The following is a 22,837-nucleotide window of genomic DNA, read 5'->3' on the forward strand; positions in this document are numbered from 1 at the left end:
TAGGCACCATCTTGTTTCCTCTTTCAACATATCAGGGGAAATGGGCACAGAAAACAAAAATTCAGTAAAGACACTTTAAATTGTTAATTATGGACCCCTAAAACGGGTGATCGGCTTTTTACTTTACATGTTAGACAATTCTCTCTGGATTACTCTGTAATCATGTATTACCTTAATCATGGGACAAAAACTAGTCTGCTGAAGCTTACCCTACACCCCATTCATAATGTACCAGGAACAAAGGCATAACAGTTGAGAGCATGGGCTCTAGAGTCAAATAACAACTATGTCATAGTATAGTGCTGTGAGGATTAAATGAGTTAATAGACACAAGACGATCAGACCAATTCTGGGCATAGACATTCAAGGTGTCTGCTTCCCCTGAATCTAACTGTAAGCTCCTTAAGAAAATCCTATCTTCCTCATCTCTGTATAGCCAGGGCCTAACTGAGAATAGGCCTTCACAAAAATGCTCATTGGATTAAAAAAAAAAAATTCGATATATTTGTTAATTTCCCTGGAGTATATTCAGTCATTTGTGATTATTTTCTAATAATGAAAAGTCAACCTTGGCCTTAAGTTATCACCAACACAAAATAAAAACTCCTCTGAGTCCAAGAAGATCAAACAGCAGGGATGCATTTGGCTGTGGACTAGTAATTTAAGACTTTGAATATTAGAGCCACAGAATGCCTTACAAGCAACCCGCTGTCCGACAGCTTATACATCTCCTTAGAATACTTCTATGCCAGGAAAGCTGACCAGAGAGAGGAATAACTGAGGAGAAAAAATCTGAATAACAGAATAGATTATTTTGTTCTAAAAACAGAAAACTCTTCACTCAAAACACAAAAATGGAATAATCCTAAAGTCAAAATAATACATACATTTATTGTCATTTGCTCTAATTGCAGAGGTGTAGGTTTCAACAGATGTTAATCCTTCGTCCAACACTGGTACCTTGGACTTCTGGGTGAAGATTTTCCTTTAGAAAAAGAAATATATACCTTAGTGTGTAAGAAAATCCCATCTGCTTTTACCTGCTTTGGTCCTACCACCTAACCTGTCATTTTGGTGATGTAAACTGAGGTTCAGAGAATTCAGTACAACTCAAACTCATTCTGAACAATAATATAAAATTTAAAAGTGAATTCAGAAACAATGCTGTACTTGTTTTACCCATTTTCTAATGTTTTACTCTTTTGACAACAATGGCATGGCCTTAAAGTAGAAATGAAATGATTTTAAAATGCCTGTCAGTATACACTATATTTAAGCCAATTTTTAATAATCTGTGGCCACAGTCTTCAAATAAGTCTGTCAAGTATTCTGGAATATTTTCTATGAACTCAGTAGAGGCAAGGTTCAATATTTTAATGCTACCTGGAAAAAGTATGACAAATGACTCAGAAGAAGAGACCAATGAAACCTGTATTAATCCATATGATGAAAACAAATCCTGGAATATGATGACAGTGTTCCTTTAACATTCTAATGACCTTTCTCAAAACCCAACTAAAGCATGCTAATTTAAAAAATTAGGACAAATGGTATTTGAAAGTAAATTCAAGAAAAAGGTATTTGAAACATTTATAGATTTTACAATAAAAGTAACAGTGATACATCACCACAAAATATCAAATAAGCTTGTATTTTAAAAGGAACTAGTTAGCCAAGATAGTGAATATGCACCTGGGTTCTCACTGGTAACTCTCATGTGATTCCTTCTCGTGAGACTGCTCTTTGCTTTGCAATTATCCATCAAAGCCATTGCAATAAATACCATTAGTTTTCATTACAACGAAAAAATAATTCGGATAATCCTTTCATATTGGCTTCTACTTTTTCCATGCAGGCCTGGCAAAGATTCCAGCTAATCTAGATTTCTCTTCTCAGGCGTAAAGCATGTGATTTAGTTCAAGGCACAAGGGGTGACTATCATGATACTGAATTGTGTTAAGTGGTCTGGTAAGTCCCTTTCATTATGTATAAAGTAACGAACCATTTATAATATTGTAAGTTATATTTTGTGTCGGTTAATTTTACTGAATCACCCTTACTACTACTTGATAATTGAAGCTGTCCCTTTTTTGTATCCTCTACAACGGTGTTATTCAAAAGTACGGACATGCAATCTGTGTCAGTCTTGCAATGAGACAAGGAGCTCTTGCCAGAAGGTGAATCAACTGCTTCACTAATCATACTGATTAGTACAGCTGACTTTCCATAAAGGAGGCAGTGCACTGATTTATATTCCAAGGCAAGCTGTTTATCTTGTTGCAGAACATAAACTGATACTCTCACCAATCTGCTTGACCACACTTTGAATATGTCATCTAGTAAAGTGTCAATGAAAATTATTTGGGAGTATGTTTCAAATGGTCGTTAAAAAACACAAACTTAGAGTCATGTATTGAACAAATGGAAGGAAATAAAACTGTCATCTCCCCTGTGCTCTACTATGTCTACCTATGAAAGTCTTGTGCCTGATCATCCTGAAACCACTGGAAAGCAGAGGGCATGGAGGTATGCACAGCTGTGAGCGAAATCTTGGTCTTCCACAAAAACAGAATCACCAGAGTTCTGCCTCAATTTATCGTGTCTCTGTATATTTCCGAAACTTCATAGTAACTACTAAATGACATATAACTGTACAACTAAACTTTTTTTTAAAACAGCCAACATTACCAAAATGGAGATGTTAAAGATCTAAGTGAAATCTAACACGCACAGAATATTTTACTTCCGGTTCACAATTTAATTAAACTTCTTTTAAAAAGTATTTGGATTTCTCTCCATTAACTTACCCTGCATAGACTGATGGTGCACAAAGAGAAGCTTCAGTGCCTTGAACGGGTCTTAAGTGATTCAATTCTGAAAATGCCTCTGCTGCAACTAAGAGATCCTTTGTTTCTGCATCTTCTAAATTGCCTATAAGTCATACAAATAAGAATATTATTTATGCTAAATATTTAGTGGTTGCTGATAGTCTTGCATTATTACTTTTAAAAAAGTTGTTGGGTCTGCTTTTTTGTTCTTTTAGGTTTGCTGCTGTGTTATCAGACTGCTAACACTTTTTTTTTTTTTTTTTTTTTTTTTTTGAGACGGAGTCTTGCTCTGTCGCCCAGACTGGAGTGCAGTGGCGCTATCTTGGCTCACTGCAAGCTCTGCCTCCCAGGTTCACGCCATTCTCCTGCCTCAGCCCCCCAAGTAGCTGGGACTACAGGCGCCTGCCACCATGCCCTGCTAATTTTTTGTATTTTTAGTAGAGACGGGGTTTCACTGTTTTAGCCAGGATGGTCTCGATCTCCTGACCTCATGATCCACCCGCCTGGGCCTCCAGAGGTGCTGGGATTACAGGCGTGAGCCACCGCACCCAGCCAACACTTTCTTCTTCTTATTCTCTGAACCTAGCTCAAGAGCCCCCCTTAACCTCTCGCTTTTCACTTTTTGCTGAACAGGCACTAATGCAACTGTTTTATATATATTAACTCACTTAATCCTCAACATCCAAAAAAAGTAGGTAAGAAAACTGAAGCCTAAGGTTATACTGCCTATCCCAGCTCATGAAGTGTACTCAGTAAGTAGCTGAGCTAGGGTTCAAATCTAGCTTGCTTCACTATAGAGTTTGTGTTGTATGAAACCCCACCCACCACAAACACAATACAGATTTCTGGCCAGGCGCGGAGGCTCACGCCTGTAATCCCAGCACTTTGGGAGGCTGAGGCAGGCAGATCACGAGGTCAGGAGTTCGAGACCAGCCTGGCCAACATGGTGAAACCCTGCCTCTACTAATAATACAAAAATTGGCTGGGTGTGGTGGCACATGACTGTAACCCCAGCTACTCGGGAGGCTGAGGCAGGAGAATCACTGGAACCTGGGAGGCAGAGGTTGCGGTGAGCTGAGATCGCGCCATTGCACTCCAGCCTGGACAACAAGAGCGAAACTCTGTCTCAAAAAATAATAATAATAAATAAATACAGATTTCTATTTGAGACTGCCTAATATTGTAAGAATAATCAGTGAAGATAATGCTATGAACATTCTTTTAATAGCTACCATTTAAACATGTTAGTAGAACAAGGCACATCAAAAGAGCAACGTAGGCCAGGAATAGTGGCGCATGCCTGTAATCCAGCTACTTGGGAGGCTGAGTCAAGAGAAGAGGTTGCAGTGAGCTGAAATAGCCCCACTGTACTCCAGCCTGGGCGACAGAGCAAGACTCTGTCTCAAATAAGTAAGGCAGTGTAAATTTCTAGACATATGCTATTTATGGGCATGGGCCTAAAGTTCTTAGAGCAATTAATAATGCCCACGCTTACTAAGTAAAGATATCATAGTCCAAACTTCAGTGGACTCTCATCTTAAACTACTTAAGGTGCAGATTTTTATGTAAGTATGTAGTTTTACAGCTTTAGGGTTAGGAGTTACCTTTAAATAACCTTGTTAAAACTGCGTGTAGGGTAAGAAACATACAAATAGGCTCAGTTTTCTGACCCACCAATTCTAGGTGAAGTCTCTCCCCTTTACTAGTGTTCCCCTGGCCCTCTTGTTAACCAAACTGGATTCTAAGTGTTTGTCAATATAGTCCACCATGCTCTCTGTGACATGGGAGCAGGTGCCATTTCTACTTGACTCACTGTTTGATCTTCAACACCTAGAATAAACACAGTAGGAGCTAACAGGAATACATACATTAGGAACTCAAAACATTTTTTTTTTTTCTTCAGACGGCGTCTCGCCCTGTCACCCAGGCTGGAGTGCAGTAGCGCGATCTCGGCTCACTGCTAGCTCCGCCTCCCGGGTTCACGCCATTCTCCTGCCTCAGCCTCTCCGAGTAGCTGGAACTACAGGCGCCCGCCATCACGCCCGGCTAATTTTTTTTTTGTATTTTTAGTAGAGACGGGGTTTCACCGTGGTCTCGATCTCCCGACCTCGTGATCCGCCCGCCTTGGCCTCCCAAAGTGCTGGGATTACAAGCGTGAGCCACTGCGCCCGGCCTCAAAACATTTTTTGATCAGTAAAATAATATGAAGATAATAAATTCATGAGCCACTGAACTAGTTTTTTTTTTTTTTTTTTTTTTTTTTTTTGAGACGGTCTCATTCTGTTGCCTGGGCTGGGGTGCAGTGGCGCAATCACAGCTCACTGCATCCTCAACCTTGACCTCCTGGGTCCACGCGATCCTCCCCTCTCAGTGTCCTGAGTAGCTAGGACTACAAGTGCATGCTACCATGCTCAGCTAATTTTTTTTATTTTTTGTAGAGATGGGGTCTCCCTATGTTGTCTAGGCTGGTCTTGAACTCCTGGGCTCCCAAAGTGCTGGTATTACAGCGTGAGCCACTGTACCCAGCCTGAACATTTATTTTCATTGTCCAGTGATTATTTTGGAGGTGAGGACAGAGAGTAGAATGAAATTCCTGATTTCTGGGAATTCTAGAAACTTAACACTGGTGGGTAAGTTAAAAATTGCAATAATTTGGCAGGCCGCGGTGGCTCACGCCTGTAATCCCAGCACTCTGGGAGGCCGAGGCAGGCAGATCACGAGGTCAGGAGTTCGAGACCAGCCTGGCCAATATGGTGAAACCCCATCTCTACTAAAAATACAAAAATTAGCCAGGCGTGGTGGGGGGGCGACTGTAGTCCCAGCTACTCCGGAGGCTGAGGCAGAAGAACTGCTTGAACCCGGTGGGCGGGGGCGGAGGTTGCAGTGAGCCGAGATCACGCCACTGCACTCCAGCCTGGGCAACAGAGTGAGACTCCGTCTCAAAAAAATAAATAAATAAATAAAAAATTGCAATAATTTGTTCTGTAAAGTTATTTCTCATAGCTACTGGAAGGACTTTCAAGTCAGACTATGGCATCTTACATTTCCTTCCTTAAATGTTACTACTCTTTTCTAAATTTCATGCCCAAATAAAAAATGTAACACATTAAGTTCTCTGAAATCTTATACCTACTCATGAAACAATGTAAGCCACACTTTCTAAGCTGAAAGAGTAAGATCTGTGCATTATGTCTAGGAACTAGTATACTGTGAGCATATAATATTTAACTCTCATGCTTTCTTTTTGAGATAGGGTCTTGCTCTGTCACGCAGGCTAAAGTACAGTGGTGCAATCATGACTCACTGAGGTTTCAAACTTCTGAACACTCCCACCATGCCTGGCTAATTTTTAAATTTTTATTTTTTAAAGACAGGGCCTCGCTATGTTGACCAGGCTGGTCTTGAACTCCTGGGCTAAGCAATCCTCCAGCCTCAGCCTCCCAAAGTGCTGAGATTAACTAGTATGAGCCACAGTGCCTGGCTATGATGCTTTTCTTATGGTGGAAAAAATTCTATTATAAACTTTACTGAGGGACATTAATAACAATTTTGAGTGTTCAGAAATGAGTTCTTACCCATTTGTTTCTGCAGGTCTGAAGGAGTTACTTCTGATGCAAATACATCTTTATCTCCATCCTTTTCAGTTTGTTCAGTTACATTAGTAGTTAGTGCAGTGGAAGAACTTTTGGGCTTAGAGGCCGTGAAAACAGTCTCTTCAAGGTCTTCCGGTGACGGTGCATCCTGATACTCTAAGGTGGTCTCATCGGATGTGATTGAAACACTGCTGTTTCCTTTGCTCACATCCAGTTTCTCTAAACTTTGTGACCCCACATCCATTTCTTGATGCTCCTTTTCAGGGCTATTCAGGAAAAAAGATGTGGTCCTATCTTTGCTCTTCAGCCATTCAGTTTCCGCTGGAACTGCATATTTTTTAGGTGTAAATACTTCTAATTTGCTGTCATCTGCAGCCTGTAAAGTAAGATTTTGAAAAGAAAAAAATTAGTAAATATCACAGTTAAGTCTAGTCCTAAGCTACCCATCCCAATCATACCCACACTTTCTTTTATTCTAAATCCATTCTCTTCTAGTACCCAAAAGTTAATGGTGGCTAATGTTTCCCTAATTGGTAATATACCAGTATTTTCAGAAGACTAAAACACAGAACAGGCTAGATGACCAATAATCACTGAAAGGTTCCTATTGACCTACAGTGGACCTAAAGACACGCCCTCAAAAATATACAACTAGTTAGAAACTAAGGTAAAAACAAACAGAAAAGAAGGACTACAAATTAGGAGGTTTGAATCCTACTCCCAATTCTACCACCATATATCTAGTTGACTACAGCCAACTTACTTGGTGCTTCCAAGTCCTATTTATCTGTAAGATGATGGGTTTGGCTTAGCCAATGGCCCTAGTGTTTCTTTCAGAACTAACCTTTTCTTATTTCATTACTGGCTACAAGGTTATATGCAAAAATCTATAGTGGTATTTAAAAACTTGATTTATCTAACTTTTTACTTGTCGGAGCTAATATATTCTTATTTAAAAATGTCTTTTCTCCCAATTATTATCAAATGGCCCTAGTGTTTCTTTCAGAACTAACCTTTTCTTATTCCATTACTGCCTACAAGGTTACATGCAAAAATCTATAGTGGTATTTAAAAACTTGATTTATCTAACTTTTTACTTGTCAGAGCTAATATATTCTTATTAAAAAATGTCTTTTCTCCCAATTATTATCAAACTTACCCCAGGAATCCATTTTGGGTTGACATCTTCTTCCACAAATGAAATTCTGGTTTCTTTAAGTCGTTGAGGAGACCTTCCAGGTGATGGAGAGGGAGATGCTAAAGGTGTTGATCGAAGAGTAGACCTCAGGATGGACTGAGGAGTGAACTCAGAAAATCCAGAAGTAGTAACCGACATAGCCAAACTTTTAGCTTTCTATAGTAAAGAGCAAATGGAATTACACCATTAAAAGTGCTTATAGGCCGGGCGCAGTGACTCACGCCTGTAATCTCTGCACTTCGGGAGGCCGAGGCGGGCGGATCACGAGGTCAGGAGATCGAGACCATCCTGGCTAACACGGTGAAACCCCGTCTCTACTAAAAATACAAAAAATTAGCCGGGCGTGGTGGCGGGCACCTGTAGTCCCAGCTACTTGGGAGGCTGAGGTAGGAGAATGGCATGAACCCATGAGGCGGAGCTTGCAGTGAGCTGAGATTGTGCCACTGCACTCCAGCCTGGGTGACAGAGCAAGACTCCGTCTCAAATAAAAAAAGTGCTTATATAAAAACAGACAGGGTCTGAGTCACAATAGCGGTTATATTCTCATCTCATCTCCAATAAACATATCAATAGAAATATTTATTCCAGATTTCTGCAAAGAAAATACAAAATTCTTCCAGAGCTTTTTATACGTAAATCTACAAAACATAAAACTGCATCCATCTTTCTAAAAGCATTATTTCCAACTTAAATTCAACTAAAAAATAAAGTGCCAATTAGTAAGATAAATTACTTAACATTATAGAATTATACAAATCTAATTACAGAAAACTACAGTAAGACTGTAGTATGTTTCAGAAAAAAATTTCATCACACAAATCCAATAATAACCAAATTATGTATCAGAATCCTCTGAAGATTTAGTATAATGAATACAAATAATCTGAAATTAGAATGTAAATTTATTTAGTAGAGATAATTCCTTCACTTGGCCTCTAAAGGCCTAGTAAACAAATTATTGAATCCCATTAGATTATAATAAATTCTGTTAGACATGTTACAAGATCGTAACAATTCTTTTTTCTAGACTATTCTGGCAGCAGGTATAAAATTACTCCAATTTCATTTCATTTGAACCTAGCTGTAGAGAATACAAAGTGTGATTTATTTTTGACAAATGAAAAAAATACTATACTGAATATTAAATTATTGAAACCTAATCTTTTCAACTTATTTTAATAAGTATTTTAGGAAGAACACTTATTTAGGTATCTTTTATTCAACTTGAAAAATAAGGATTCCCTAGCTTCACTATAAATGCTGGATATCCAAACAGAGAACCGAGGGACAACGGGGAGGGGTGAGGGAGAAATAAAGCTTCTGGGTTTCAATCCAGAACATTAGTCAAGGGGCTAGGGAGACAGTATGTTAAATAAAAAAAAAAAAAATTTAAAAAGACCACCACTAGCAGATACCACAAGTTGAGTGCTGTGATTTCTCAGCTAATAATTTATGAGATGGGAAAAGGCAGTTTAAAGAGGGATAAACCAAAGTAGGAAGGAGTAACAGTTTCGTCAAAGAATTTAAATAAATACAAATAAACCGAAGAACTAAATAGCATTTGATAGAAGAAATAACAGCATAATGATATCAGAAATGGAGCTTATGTAAAAATGAAATAAAAACAAACTTAAAAATCTGAAAGTATTACAAAGGACAAAGGCAAATTCACAACCACACAGAACCCTACATTACATTTAAGAAAATAATGTAATTGTTAACTTTAAGCAGGAAGGGATCAATTTAATCAGCTCGGTTTTTAGAAGATGTGAAAATATAAAGGGATGCTTAAAGCATTTCCCAGCACTCTCCAAACATATCAGTTATCAATTGCTTATTTTTCTCCTTGCTACTTGAAAAATAAGAGCCATCTAGTTTCACTGTGAATGCTAGATGCGTAAATACTAACCTTAACTACAAGAGGAGTTTCAAGCAAATGTAATTCTGAAGCCCTGGAGATGGCCTGAGGCGATCCTTTTAATTGCGAACTTGAGGGCAGTGAACAGGATACTAGGTACAAAGGAGATTTCATGGAGCTTTGCTGAATAAACTCCGAACACTGAGAAGGCCGGGGGACAGGCTGAACAACCAAATCTAGCAGTCTGTAATCAGAATGCGCATTTATTGAGTTATACTGAAAAACCAAAAGAATTTAGTATCCCATTTAATCAGACCTCTATATTCACTGGTAACTATGATAGCCACATGCAAATACAAATTCAGTCAAGTAAGTATATTAATGTAATCCAAAGTGCCACCGTGCACTCAAAAAGTCAGAAAATTATTCATAGCAAAACAGAATTAAGAACTGCACGTAGCAAGTGATTTTTAAAAAGAGTTTGTGTCGTTGTCCTTCCCTTTACCTACATTGACTGAGCTCTTACTACGTGCCTCGCATTTATTTTCAAATGAAGATGAACTGCCGATGATTTAAAATATTAAAGAAAACAGGACAAGGTTTCCCTGGCAATCCATTTACTAAAATTCATTAACATGCAAAATATCCATTCACCTACAGGTAATATATATATATAATGAATATTGGTTCATTTTGCCTTTATGGTTCTGATTACAATAAAGACTAGACTGACAACCCACCCCCACCACCACAACCAAAAGTTAATTTTTTCAAGTCAATGAGTTTGGTGACAAAGTACAACTTTAAGATTCTACTACAGGGTTTTCCGTAATGTCCTAGTCCCAATGATAAAATTGATCCCACTGATTACTTGTACTGAGCATGTATAATCCAAATAAGTTTTAAAGCTTAATTTACAGATAAATGTAAACTCAGAAGTCGAGTTTTCAGGTGGTAATTTTTGGTGGACCATTTGCACAGGTCACTCTTTTCTCGATTTCCTAATAAACAGTCTATCTTATGGTTGTATTTCCTAGGGTAAAAACAATCCCTTTTTACTTCCCCCAAATGCCAACGTGGCTCACCTGAGAATAACCAGAAAAGTAGAGTATGCTTTGGAGCCCAGAAATAAAAACTTGTAGTTGCAGTGCCTTGTCATTCTATCTATCAAACGAGAGCTTTGCTATTAGCAGCGGTAGACCAATGCAGGTGACAATGGGGAAATATTTAAATGTCTTCCCACTTGTTGTTCTGTATCAAACACAGCTTTCAGATTTCCACCAAATCAAGAATATCCAATCAGGCTGCTAGACATTTCTTTTCTTCTAGATTCTCTATCTCGTTTGCATTGAAATTCTGTACTTGGATTCAATCCAAACTTGGAAAACAGTTTGCTCACTTTCATACTGAGCTATCCCAAAGGAACACTGTTAAATGTTTTGCATTGTGTTTATGTTTAAGGTACCTATTTATGAATGAATGCTTCTCAAAAGCAAGGACTATGCAACAAAAGCAACCTACCAAGTCAAAGCAAAACTCCTGTATCATCAAGACTTAGTAGTTTAAAATTAAAGGTTCTAAGAGAAATCTTTTTAAGGTATTTTCTAAATGAAATGTTAAATATTGCACTAGGTCTCAGGTCTTCAACCCTGAGACCAAATATTCTTTCAGAACTAACCTTTTCTGATTTCATTACTATCTGCAATGTTATTTTCAAAAGTCTATAATGGTATTTAAAAAATTGATTTATGTAACTTTTTACTTGTTAGAGTTAATATTTTTTTACCATAATCCATATAAAGAATGCATCCTATATCACATAAAAATAAAACATCAATTACATAAATTAGCACTTCAGCCTTACTATATGATGTACCCACGGATGTTATCTATTCTGCTCTATTTCATTGCAAGATATACTGTCTACCCAGTAATGCAAACTCAGTATGAAAAACACAAGGTAAATATTCAAAACTCAGCTGGCTCTCTTATATCTGAGTTAACGCTGGCTTAAAAAAATTCTCGTAATACTTCTTTAAGGACCTGAGGCCATTAATCAAAGGTCTTTTAACCTCTATTATTGCTCCCTGCAACCTCAGAGCTATTAAATTACAAAAAGACCAGGGAAAGGGGACTTGCAGAAAAAAAATCCAAACTATTGGTAGAAAAAAAGAATGTCGGTAATAACAACTTTCATTTAAAATATCTTCTTTCCACTTAAAATACCGTCTTACCAGAGTAAATAAAGGGAAACAACCTAACTAAATGTAGTCCAAAAAAAGAAAAATCCTTTCAAGCTTTAAAATATGTCCTTATTACACTCTATACTTCTGGCCTCAGTTGTTTGTATGACCTCATCTCAATTATCTTTTTCTTAGTATCAAAAATTCAGATAGTCTTGTAATGATTATCTACAATCATTATAAATACTTTAAACAACGTAATTTTGTCTTTGATAAAACAATCAAAAATTTCCAATGATCCTGGGCATATTAAGGACAAAGAATCAATACATGAAGAGACATACTCTGTTCTCTGTGGTACATAATTATGAACACTTTTCAACTAACCAATGCTCATAAGTAAATACTTGCAATCACAATTTCATCTTGGACACAAAACTTCAACTTAACACCACAGGTAAGATGTAAATGTGCTGCATCGGAAGCAACACAAGACATTTTAGTAGGCACTGTTCAACAGAAGAAAGCTTCAATGAGCTACCCAAGATTAATTTGTAATTAAGTATAAAAACAACCTTCATTTAGAGGTCTACTAACAAGGAGATAACAAGGAAAGTAAGTTAATAGTTTGCTCATGAGGCAAACTTCACTCCTGTCCACTAAGCAGTCTGAAATTATTAAACAAAAATTTTAAGTATACTACCTGATGTAAAATTTCCTAAAATTACTGCTGCCCAAAGTATAATAAAAAGCAAACATTAAAATATTTAATAATTTAAAATAGTCTATAAAATGTTAAAGATAATTAAAAATTACAATTGTAACTATCATCTAACATTGTGTCTCTAAGAATGATTTAATAAACTCTTACCTAGAAATTTTTTGTGATGCTTTTGAAATTGGTGTTCCAAAAAATGCCTCAGGCAGCTCTGGAGCTGGGAGCGAATACACTATAGGAGACGGTTCTTCTATTTTAGAACTACGAAAATAAAAATGTAACTTCGATGTATCACAAGGAGCACTGATAACAAGTGGATGAGATGGGAGAACAAAGGGTTTTCATTCTTTTTACTTTGTACAGTTCTGCACTACTTACAAATAACAATGAACATTTCACTTTCAAAGGTTTTTAAAAATTCTTCTCAGAAACATAGCCAACACATAAAGTTTTTCTTTTTTACATACACTAATAAACTTAGGCAATGAGAGTGGATTGTTGATGAATGCTGTTGATGTCCAGTAAAGATTAACAAGCAGCATGACTATGAAACGTGTAAAAAAACATACCTATTGTAAGGTGTGGTGCTATTTATAGGTTCTTTGCTTGCCCAAACTTCTCCAATTTTAGATAACACATTGTTGATGAAAACAGATCTTGTCAACACAGTTCCTGTTACAACTTGCTTTGGAACGGCTGATAATGGTTTGGGTCTAGAAACTGTAAAATGAAGAATGTTGGAATTAACTGCATCTCTAACAAACAGGAATTTAATAAAAGCATATGAAAGAATGATTATACCCCCCCACACACACACACATTATGTGGTAATAGCAGCTAAAAATTTTAATTATATATATATATATATATATATATATATATATATATATATATATATAATTTTTTTTCTTTTAGACCAGTCTTGCTGTGTCACTCAAGCTGGAGTGCAGTGGCGTGATCTCAGCTCACTGCACTCTCTGCCTCCTGGGTTCAAGCGATTCTCCTGCCTCAGCCTCCCAAGTAGCTGGGATTACTGGCATGACCACCAAGCCCGGCTAATTTTTTTTTTTTTTTTTGAGACTGAGTCTTGCTCTGTAGCCCAGGCTGGAGTGCAGTGGCACAATCTTGGCTCACTGCCAACCTCTGCCTGCCAAACTCAAGCGATTTTCCTACCTCAGCCTCCCGAGTAGCTGGGACTACAGGAATGTGCCACCACGCCCTGCTAATTTTTGTATTTTTAAGTAAAGGGTTTCACCATGTTGGCCAGGCTGTCTTGAACTCCTGACCTCAGGTGATCCACCCGCCTTGGCCTCCCAAAGTGCTGGGATTACAGGCGCGAGCCACTGCGCCTGGCAATTTTTGTATTTTTAGTAGAGACAGGGTTTCACCACGTTGGCCAGGCTGGTCTCAAACTCCGGACCTCAAGTGATCCTCCCTCCTCGGCCTCTCAAAGTGCTGGGATTACAGGTGTGAGCCACCGGCCTGGCCTACATTTTGTTTCATTATAGCTATGCAGGATTTAAGAAGTTGGGCTTTTGGTAAGTGGTTAAAAAAAAAAAAAAAAAAAAGTTATTCTTTGTGTTTTCTAGAAGTTGGACATGTGCCCTCAACTGAAATAGGAGTTCTTTCATTATGCATACACTAGTAAATAAACAGTCAAATCTTCTAAGAAAGCCTTACATTTCTTGGGTTACAGAGCAGCCAATAAAAAAGTACCACGTGATGAATGAGTACAGGTCTACCTCATTTTATTGTGCTTTGCTTTATTGTGTGTGTGTGTTTTTTTTTTTGAGACGGAGTCTTGCTCTGTCGCCCAGGTTGGAGTGCAGTGGCATGATCCTGGCTCACTGCAAGTTCTGCCTCCCGGGTTCATGCCATTCTCCTGCCTCAGCCTCCTGAGTAGCTGGGACTACAGGCACCCACCACCATGCCTGGCTAACTTCTTGTATTTTTTAGTAGAGACGGGGTTTCACCATGTTAGCCAGGATGGTCTTGATCTCCTGACCTTGTGATCCGCCCACCTTGGCCTCCCAAAGTGCTGGGATTACAGGCGTGAGCCAACGCACCTGGCCGTGTGTTTTTTTTAAACAAATTGAAGGTCTGTGGCAACCCTGTGTCCAGCAAGTCTACTGGCACCATTTTTCAACAGCATGTACTTACTCCACTGACTAGCTGTTCCCCCATGACTCTCCCTTTCCCCGAGGACCTCCCTTATTCCTTGAGACTGACAATATCCAAAGCCAACTAATAACCCTACAAAGACCTCAAGTGTTCCTGTGAAAGGAAGAGTCACATGTCTATGACTTTAAATCAAAAGCTAGACCTCTCATGCCAGTCAGCCAAGTTGTAAACGCAAAAAAAGAACCTGAAGGAAATTAAAAGCGCTACTTCAGTGAACACACGGAGAAGTCAATGCCTGGCTTCAAAGGACAGGGTGACTCTGCTGTTAGTAGTTAATGTAGTTGATGACTTTAAAGGCAATCACCATTCCAAAAATCCTAAGGCCCTTAAGAATGATGGGAAATCTACTATGCCTGTCCTCTATCAATGGAAAAAGCCTAGATGAAAACACATCTGTTGACAGCATGGTTTACCGAACATTTTAAGCCTATTGTTGAGAACTACTCAGAAAAAAAAAAAAAGTCTTTTCAAATATTACTGTTCACTGATAATGCCCCTGGTCACCCAGGAGCTCTGATGATGTACAGGGAGACGATTGCTGTTAGCAGGCATGAAAACACAACATCCATTCTGTAACCCTGGATCACAGTAATCTCAATTTTCAAGATATAATTTAGAAATACATTTCATAAAGCTATAGCTGTCACAGATAGTGATTCCTCTGAGAGATCTGAACAAAGTCCTTTGAAACCCTTCTGGAAAGGATTCACCATTCTAGATGCCATTCAGCACATTCATAATTCTTGGGAGGAGTCAAACTATGCACATTAAAAGGAGTTTGTAAGAAGGTGATTCCATCTTTCACGAATAACTTTGAGGGCTTCAAGACTTCAGTGGAGAAAACAACTGCAGATATGGGGGAAAGAGCAAGAGAACTAGAATGAGAAGCAGAGCCTAGGCCAGGCATGATGGCTCATGCCTGTAATCCCAGTACTTTTGGAGGCCAAGGTGGGAGGATCACTTGAGGCCATGAGTTTGAGAATAGCCTGGGCGACACACTGAGGCCCTCTCTACAAAAAATATCCAATTGTGGTGGCACACAATTGTAGTCTGAGCCACTCGGAAGGCTAAGGCAGGAGGATCATTTGAGCTCAGGAGGTCAAGGCTACAATGAGCTATGATCGTACCACTGTACTAGAGCGTCTGTGACAAAGACCTTGTCTCTTAAAAAAACAAAAACAGACTAAAGACGTGATGAATTGCTGTAACCTCACGATAAAACATGAATAAATGAGGAATTGCTTCTTACAGCTAGGCAAACAAGTAGTTTCTTGAGACAGAATCTACAGTGTTGAAATGATAAACTGTAAATGGAGGGTCTCCAGGGATTATAGGAATTTTACATTTAAAAGAGAAAAGTATAATATGTAAGCAATATTTTAATTACTAGCTCCTCTACAGAGGAATCTAGTAAAAATACTGTACCCTAAACTTTCTAGCTAAAAGAGGGTATAAAACCTCAAAAAAAAAAAAAAAAAAAGCCCTAGGCTATGTAATTTCTCAGGGACAGGGGTGTCCTTCCCAGGACAGGAAAATGGCTGTGTATCAAATACCTCCTCCTCAGAACCAAAAATTCTTGAAAATGGCCGGATTCTGTCATACGTAAATTCCCAATTCGGGTATTTTAACAAAGCCTTTTTATAAAAAGCTACAAGAGCTGGAGTCAGACCCTTTTAAATAAGACAAACAATACAACTGAGCCTTCAAAAAACTAAAAACAACCAAGCAAACAGAAAGCGACTGCTGCTCCCACTGTAGCCTTGCTTAACTTGCTAAACCTTTTGACTTATCTGTCCCACAAAAGGCAGGGAACAGCTAGCTGGGGGAGCACTTACCCAAATGCTAGGACCACTGAAAAGGGTGGTGGCTCATTTTTCTAACCAACTTGACATGGTGGCTACCAAACGGCCCCCATGTCTTAGGACAGTGGTTACAACTTGCCTATTAATGAGAAAAGCTTAAAAACAAACCATGAGTCAGACATTAATGGTCTAGGTCCTCAGTTATCCAGAGTTCTAAAAACAGAGACGCCATTCACTTACTGATGGGAAGATGTTACAATAAAAAGTTAAATTAAGAGGCAGCCACATCAAGGTGTGCCAGATCCTTAACCCTGCCATGTTTCTTTCCACCTCCCAGGAACTGCTCCTACACAAATACTCAACTGCTACTGATAAAATGTATTCTAGTCAAAAGGACGTAAAAAACAAACCCTGGCAGAACTCTGAAGTTAACAAAGCCTTTCTTCGTAAATCAGAGTAACATCACAGAAAGGGGCCAAGAAAAACAAGGGATACAATGCTATCCTCACTTGGAGTTAAAGAAGCTAACAGCCTACCTCTGTGAACCCTCACTAGATGAGCCTCATCTTCGGGACAGGCTAAGGCCATCATGTCTCCACAGACTCTAAGTATGCTTTCTCTGTAATCCATGCCTACAGTGCATTTTTTTTTTGAGGCCTCCTGACTGCAGACAATAAGGAAGTTAATAATATTAAAAACATTACAGCTATTAGAGGCAGCAGTACAGTTACCTAAAAGGGTAGCAGTGGCCTACTGCCAGGGTCACAGAAAAATAAAAAATAAAAATTTGAGGTTATTAAAAATAATAACCTAAAGACATAGCTACTAAAAAGACAACACGAACATGTGAACTTTACAAACGACCCTGATCCCAGACATCCTACTCCACAAGTCGCAGCCTCAGTGCTCACCTCAGGAATTAAAGCCAAATGGGAAGGGTATTTTCCACACTTAGATTCAGAAGGATGAACTATTGACAAAAAAAAAAAAAAAAAAAAAGAACCTAGATTCCCAAAAACCTAGGGTGGTCTCTAACTAAATATGGTCACAGATCATCACATTATGGTAAAAAACAAAACAAAACAAACCTTATGCAATTAGTTAATAAAGATACCTGATCTAAAAGATAAAACGGATCAAGGATCTAACAGGTGTCTCCAATTTGTACAACATACTACTCAGATCAGGCTCCCTTGTGACTCCACTAACCCAAGCTGCCCAGCTGGGGTGGCATGCCAGGAAAAGACTGACAAGAAGACTTTACAGTGATGCCCCGCACCCACAAACTTCAGGTACCTACTAGTGTAGACACCTTTACTGGCTAAATAAAAGGGATATACCCTTGTCACACACAAAAAGACAAATGAGGTGGTCAGAGCTTTACTCAAAGACATCATCTTGAGGTTTTGGCTTACTCCGACCAATCCAGAATGACAACAGAACTGCCTTCATTTACAAAGTTACTCAGGGGGTGTCCTCTGCCTTGGAAATTGAGGAGGTTACACATAACTTAAGAAACCTCAGTCATCTAAAAAGGTCAAGCACAGTAATAAGACATAAGGGTCACGCTAGCCAAACTATGCCAGGAAACTCAAAAACTGACTAAAGTTCCTTCCCATCGCACTATCACGGGTGCTGAAAGGAAATGGGACTTGGCCCTTTGCAATTACTATATAGAAGAGCTTGCTTGGCATGATTGAACCTTCGACGTGTGCTGCTGTTGAGACTGAGAGGGCAGTAAAACACACTGCAGATTTTTAAAAATACAAACTCTTAAAATATGTGAAACCACAATCTTCTAGTTCCCACTGAGGTTAAGCTTCACCCATATTAACCTAGAGACTGGGTTCACCTTAAGACTCAAAAATCCAAATCACCTCCAGACCAACGAAACTGTTTGGACCGTGTATTATTAACCACTCACTCTTCTCCTAAGTTTCAGGGGCTCAGACACTAAAAACCATCATTCCTGAGTGAATCCTGCACCAGAGCCCTCAGGCTCTACTAGGTACAACTTATTCCTATAAGCCAGTCTCTGATCTCAAGCTTCTCTTCTGGGGAAGGGATATTACATGTTAAGTAAATGTGCTCTTGCCATACTCTTGATATATTCAAACTTTCCCCCTTATAGAACTCTCTATACTCATTACTCTTCTGTAAAAGAAAAAAATCTTAACCAGTGATAAATCACCATATAAAAAAATAAACTCTTTCTCCCTCTGCTGTTTAGTCCCTTTTATTACTGTGGCTGATGGTCTCTGGAAAGACAATTCACTAGTCAATTTCTCCTGCATCGCAGCAAAGGGAAAGAATCTGTCCCAATACTAAATATACTAGAGACAATACACTAGTCAATTTCTCCTGCATCGCAGCAAAGGGAAAGAATTTGTCCCAATACTAAATATACTAGAGACAATACACTAAGTCCATTTCTCTTGCATCATAGCAAAGGGAAAGAATCTGTCCCAATACTAAATATACTAGAGACAATACACTAAGTCCATTTCTCTTGCATCACAGCAAAGGGAAAGAATCTGTCCTATATTGAAAATACGATAGACACCCACAAGCCTAGCCTGTCCAAGCCATGCAATTTGTGGTGACCCCAAACTTCACTTTCACCCCACAAAACTGGAGCAAGCTCCCCTTTCCTGCAGTTATCCCCTCCACAAAAACGTTCCTTGTGTCACCTTGACTAACATATCTATAGTAAATACTACTTACTGTATAAGTCTACTAAACTATTCAATGATAGGTGAACTATACAGGCACTATGATATTCTTCCAACACAGACTTACTACGCTGACAAAAGATCTGACCCAAAAGGGAGGTACCTGGTTGCTGCTTCTGACACTACCACCTGTCACCTCAATACAACTCACTCCTGTCCTGACACAATCACCATTAATATTTTAATATTAAAAATATTTAGTATTTTAAAATCTTTTTTAATATTAGAGACAACCCACTAAATAAAACTCATGACAGAGTGCCAAACTCCAGTTTCTAGTATATATAAGTAGACATGCCGACAATTTATGATAAAATTTCAGCTCACTAAAGAGACTGAGACCATCTTTGAGGTGGGCCTCTGTTTCCCTTATATAAAGATGACACCTAAAGCCAAATAACATAACTATTAAATGTCTCTATCTTCAGACAAATAAGTGTCCCTCTGAGGCATGTATTCCTCTACATGCCAAGCAAACAAAAAGTGACTGCTGCTCCCACTGTAGCCTTAACTTGCTAAACCTTTTGACTTATCTGTTCCATAAAAGGCAGGGAACAGCTAGCTGGGGGAGCACTTACCCAAATGCTAGGACCACTAAAAAGGGTGGTGACTCATTTTTCAAACCAACTTGACATGGTGGCCACCAAACGGCCACCCAAAAAAATATATACCCCACAGCCAGGCTGCCCTGGATTCCTTCCCTTCACCCTGTTTAACATTAACTTATCCCTACGTCTTGAACCTCTCAATAAAATTTGTATCTTCCAAATTAAAAAAAATTCAACTACAGCTGGTCTTACTACAACAATATCAGCCATTACAACCTATCCTGAGAGATCCTGAAATATATTTAAATTTAGCATCTAAAAATTTTCACTCCTTTAACATCTCCAGACACGCATCCCTCAACAACATTAAAGAGTTACAAGGCCAGGCGCAGTGGTTCACGCCTGTAATCCCAGCACTTTGGGAGGCCAAGGCGGGCGGATCACGAGGTCAGGAGATCAAGACCATCCTGGCTAACACAGTGAAATCCCGTTTCTACTAAAAATACAAAAAATTAGGCGGGCATGTGGCGGGCGCCTGCAGTCCCAGCTACTCGGGAGGCTGAGGCAGGAGAATGGCATGAACCCGGGAGGCGGAGCTTGCAGTGAGCCAAAATTGTGCCACTGCACTCCAGCCTGGGCAACAGAGAAAGGCTCCGTCTCAAAAAAAAATAAAAATAAAAATAAAAAATAAAAAAAAGAAGGAAAAAAAAGAATTAACAAGGGAAAAAGTTACAAAAGAACCTGACCTCCGGCTCTCAGCCCTCAAGAATGAGGAGTGACATATCTCTAGGGGGAGAATTTGTAAACAGAGAGAGTCTCCCAGGATTACAGAAATTTAATCAACAATCAGCCTGTTTTACAGCCTCCTGCTATTTAGCCAGTTTCTTCCTAAACCTTATGTAAAATATTAGTCACCTACTTTGTTAAAACCATCTCCTGACAGGCCAACAACTTATATTATAGATAAACCAGAATGAACTTTCTTTACCACCATACTGAAGTGTCCACCCCAGGAGGTGCTACAATTTCCTTACCATGACATGCAACCTATATACTGACACAGTAACTAAGTCTACACAACTGGGACCACTCCTTTACGTACAATGACACAACCTCTCCCCTCCCCATAAAACCCTCCTGTCACTTTCCCTCAGCTGGACACTGCTTTGGAGAATCCTCCCGGTGTTGTCCTCCTTACTTAGAAGCCAAATAATAAAAAGTCCGATTGACCAAAACCTGCCTTCTTGTAGAGTAGTTTATTACTCACCAGGCATTCAGAAAATTACATAAACTTAAGATGACAGGGCAGAGGCAGGGTTTGAGAGGACTCAGTCATTTTGAAAGAAATTCTATGGCTAAAATGCTATCAAACGGTATCAGACGCTACAGAGAAACTCTAGGGGACGGAAGAGTAAATTGACATGGCAAACTTCACTGCGTCATCGTAAGAAACGGTCACCGCCACCACAACCTTCAGTAATCACCATGCTGATCAGTCAGCAGCCATCCACATTGAGAGAAGACCCTTTATTAGCAAAAGGATTACGACTCACAGAAGGCTCAGTTGATCCTTAGCATTTTTTAGCAATATTGCATTTCAAAATTAAGGTATGCACACTGGTTTTAAGAATAATGCTATTGCACACTTAGAAGTACCGTGTAAACATTATGCAATGGGAAACCAAAACTTCAGAAGACTAGCGTTCTTGTGATAGTCACTTCATTGCAGTGATCTGGAACCAAACCAGCAGTATCTCCAAGGCATGCCTGTATGTGTTAGCGAGAGTAGCTACTTTGAAGGTGGTTTCAGAAAAGTAATCATTCAGTATCTTTTTTGATCCAATAGATTATGATATTCTTCAATGAAATTCTTACCTAATCGAAAAACTGATGATGTTGACAGATGATAAGGCTTAGCTCGTTCAATGGCTAATTTTCGATGGACTCTAGGAAGGATTTTTCCATACTGGTCTAATATAGAATTTCGAGCCAGTGATCTCTCCCTCAAACGAGGATCACGATCATTCTATTAAACATCAAAATTGGTAAAAAATTTAACCTTCAAAATGTTAGGTACTATAATTCTATATTTACCATTTAAAATAAAACTATGAATTTCCTAAAATATCTTCCTTCTACCTACATATCCATTTTTCCAAACCAAGAACTTCATCCACATATCTAATTGTTTTATCAATCCTTACCCATCAATAAATTCCAAATCTCGCTACCAAGCCTTGATTCTTCACAACTAATAAAAACAATGGTTATTAAGCATCCACACGTGTCAGGCAACATTCTGCTTCACACACATCTCTGTGCATCCTCAAAACAACCTCACAAGGAGATTTTATCATTTTACAGTTGATAAAAGCAAGACTCAGGGTGTATCCCAAGCACACAGAGTAAATGAAGAATTAGTCTGACCCTTGAAGTCCAATGATCTTTGTACTATATAACCCTTACTGCTGGCCTCTACATCTTCGTTTTCCCTGAGTGAAATGGCAATATTGTAGGCAGACATCAGAACATAAATGGCATACGTAAAAGAATTACGTGGTAATAGCCTGTTCCCAATTCTGTTACAGAGATGAATTGAGGATTCTCTAAGTTCAAGGTAATGCTAGGCACAGTGGTTACCAAACTGTAAGCTCTTACATAACAAACCAAAAAAGCCTCCAGTTTTCCTTATTCTCTTATCCCCCATAATAAGACAACTTTAATCATACCATAACATTAATCTTCAGAGTTTGGTTCAGCTTCAAGGCAGGCACATAATTGGCACGCTGCAAATGGTGCACTAAAAGGAATTCATGACTCTGAACACTGGCACTGGACTGCAAAAATTTCACTAAACATTCCTAAAAAGAACAAAACAGATTGTAAACTACCAATTTATCTTGAATTTCTGACAAGTTTACATTGGTAAGTAATTACCTGCTCAGTGTCTGTGAACGGTAACTTCAGTAAATCTTCCATTAAGCCCATTTCCTGACAGACTTCATACATGTGCTTCAGTAACTCCTCTATATTCAACCTATTGCAATGTTGCCGCAAAAAACTCCAGGCTTCAACCATGCACCTGAAAGCAGTATTTATCAAAGTTTAGTTTTAGAAAAAGCTATTTAAATGTACAAAACAAGAAATCTACATGTAGAATTTCAAAGATACTTCATAAAGTATCTTTACAAATAAT

The 22,837-nt window shown here is 38.7% G+C and overlaps 1 protein-coding gene across 7 annotated transcripts in view; it reads right to left on the reverse strand.

Moving 5' to 3' along the window:
• Window positions 1–22,837, reverse strand: part of AHCTF1 (AT-hook containing transcription factor 1) — a 93,973-nt gene that overhangs the window by 15,519 nt on the left and 55,617 nt on the right. For all 7 annotated transcript variants that reach the window (XR_010114624.1, XM_055234678.2, XM_055234673.2 and 4 more), the window contains exons 22-31: window positions 22,579–22,723; window positions 22,371–22,502; window positions 21,517–21,667; window positions 12,948–13,098; window positions 12,532–12,639; window positions 9,529–9,721; window positions 7,581–7,775; window positions 6,404–6,797; window positions 2,808–2,931; window positions 888–985 (exon numbers count right to left, since the gene is read on the reverse strand). Coding sequence is in view for 6 of the 7 variants with exons in the window: in XM_055234678.2 (XP_055090653.1) it covers window positions 888–985; window positions 2,808–2,931; window positions 6,404–6,797; window positions 7,581–7,775; window positions 9,529–9,721; window positions 12,532–12,639; window positions 12,948–13,098; window positions 21,517–21,667; window positions 22,371–22,502; window positions 22,579–22,723 (1,691 nt within the window). In the remaining variant the exon portion in view is untranslated. The remainder of the gene's footprint in view (window positions 1–887; window positions 986–2,807; window positions 2,932–6,403; window positions 6,798–7,580; window positions 7,776–9,528; window positions 9,722–12,531; window positions 12,640–12,947; window positions 13,099–21,516; window positions 21,668–22,370; window positions 22,503–22,578; window positions 22,724–22,837) is intronic.

Source organism: Symphalangus syndactylus, chromosome 19 (genome assembly GCF_028878055.3).
Source record: "Symphalangus syndactylus isolate Jambi chromosome 19, NHGRI_mSymSyn1-v2.1_pri, whole genome shotgun sequence".
Lineage (NCBI taxonomy): Eukaryota > Metazoa > Chordata > Mammalia > Primates > Hylobatidae > Symphalangus > Symphalangus syndactylus.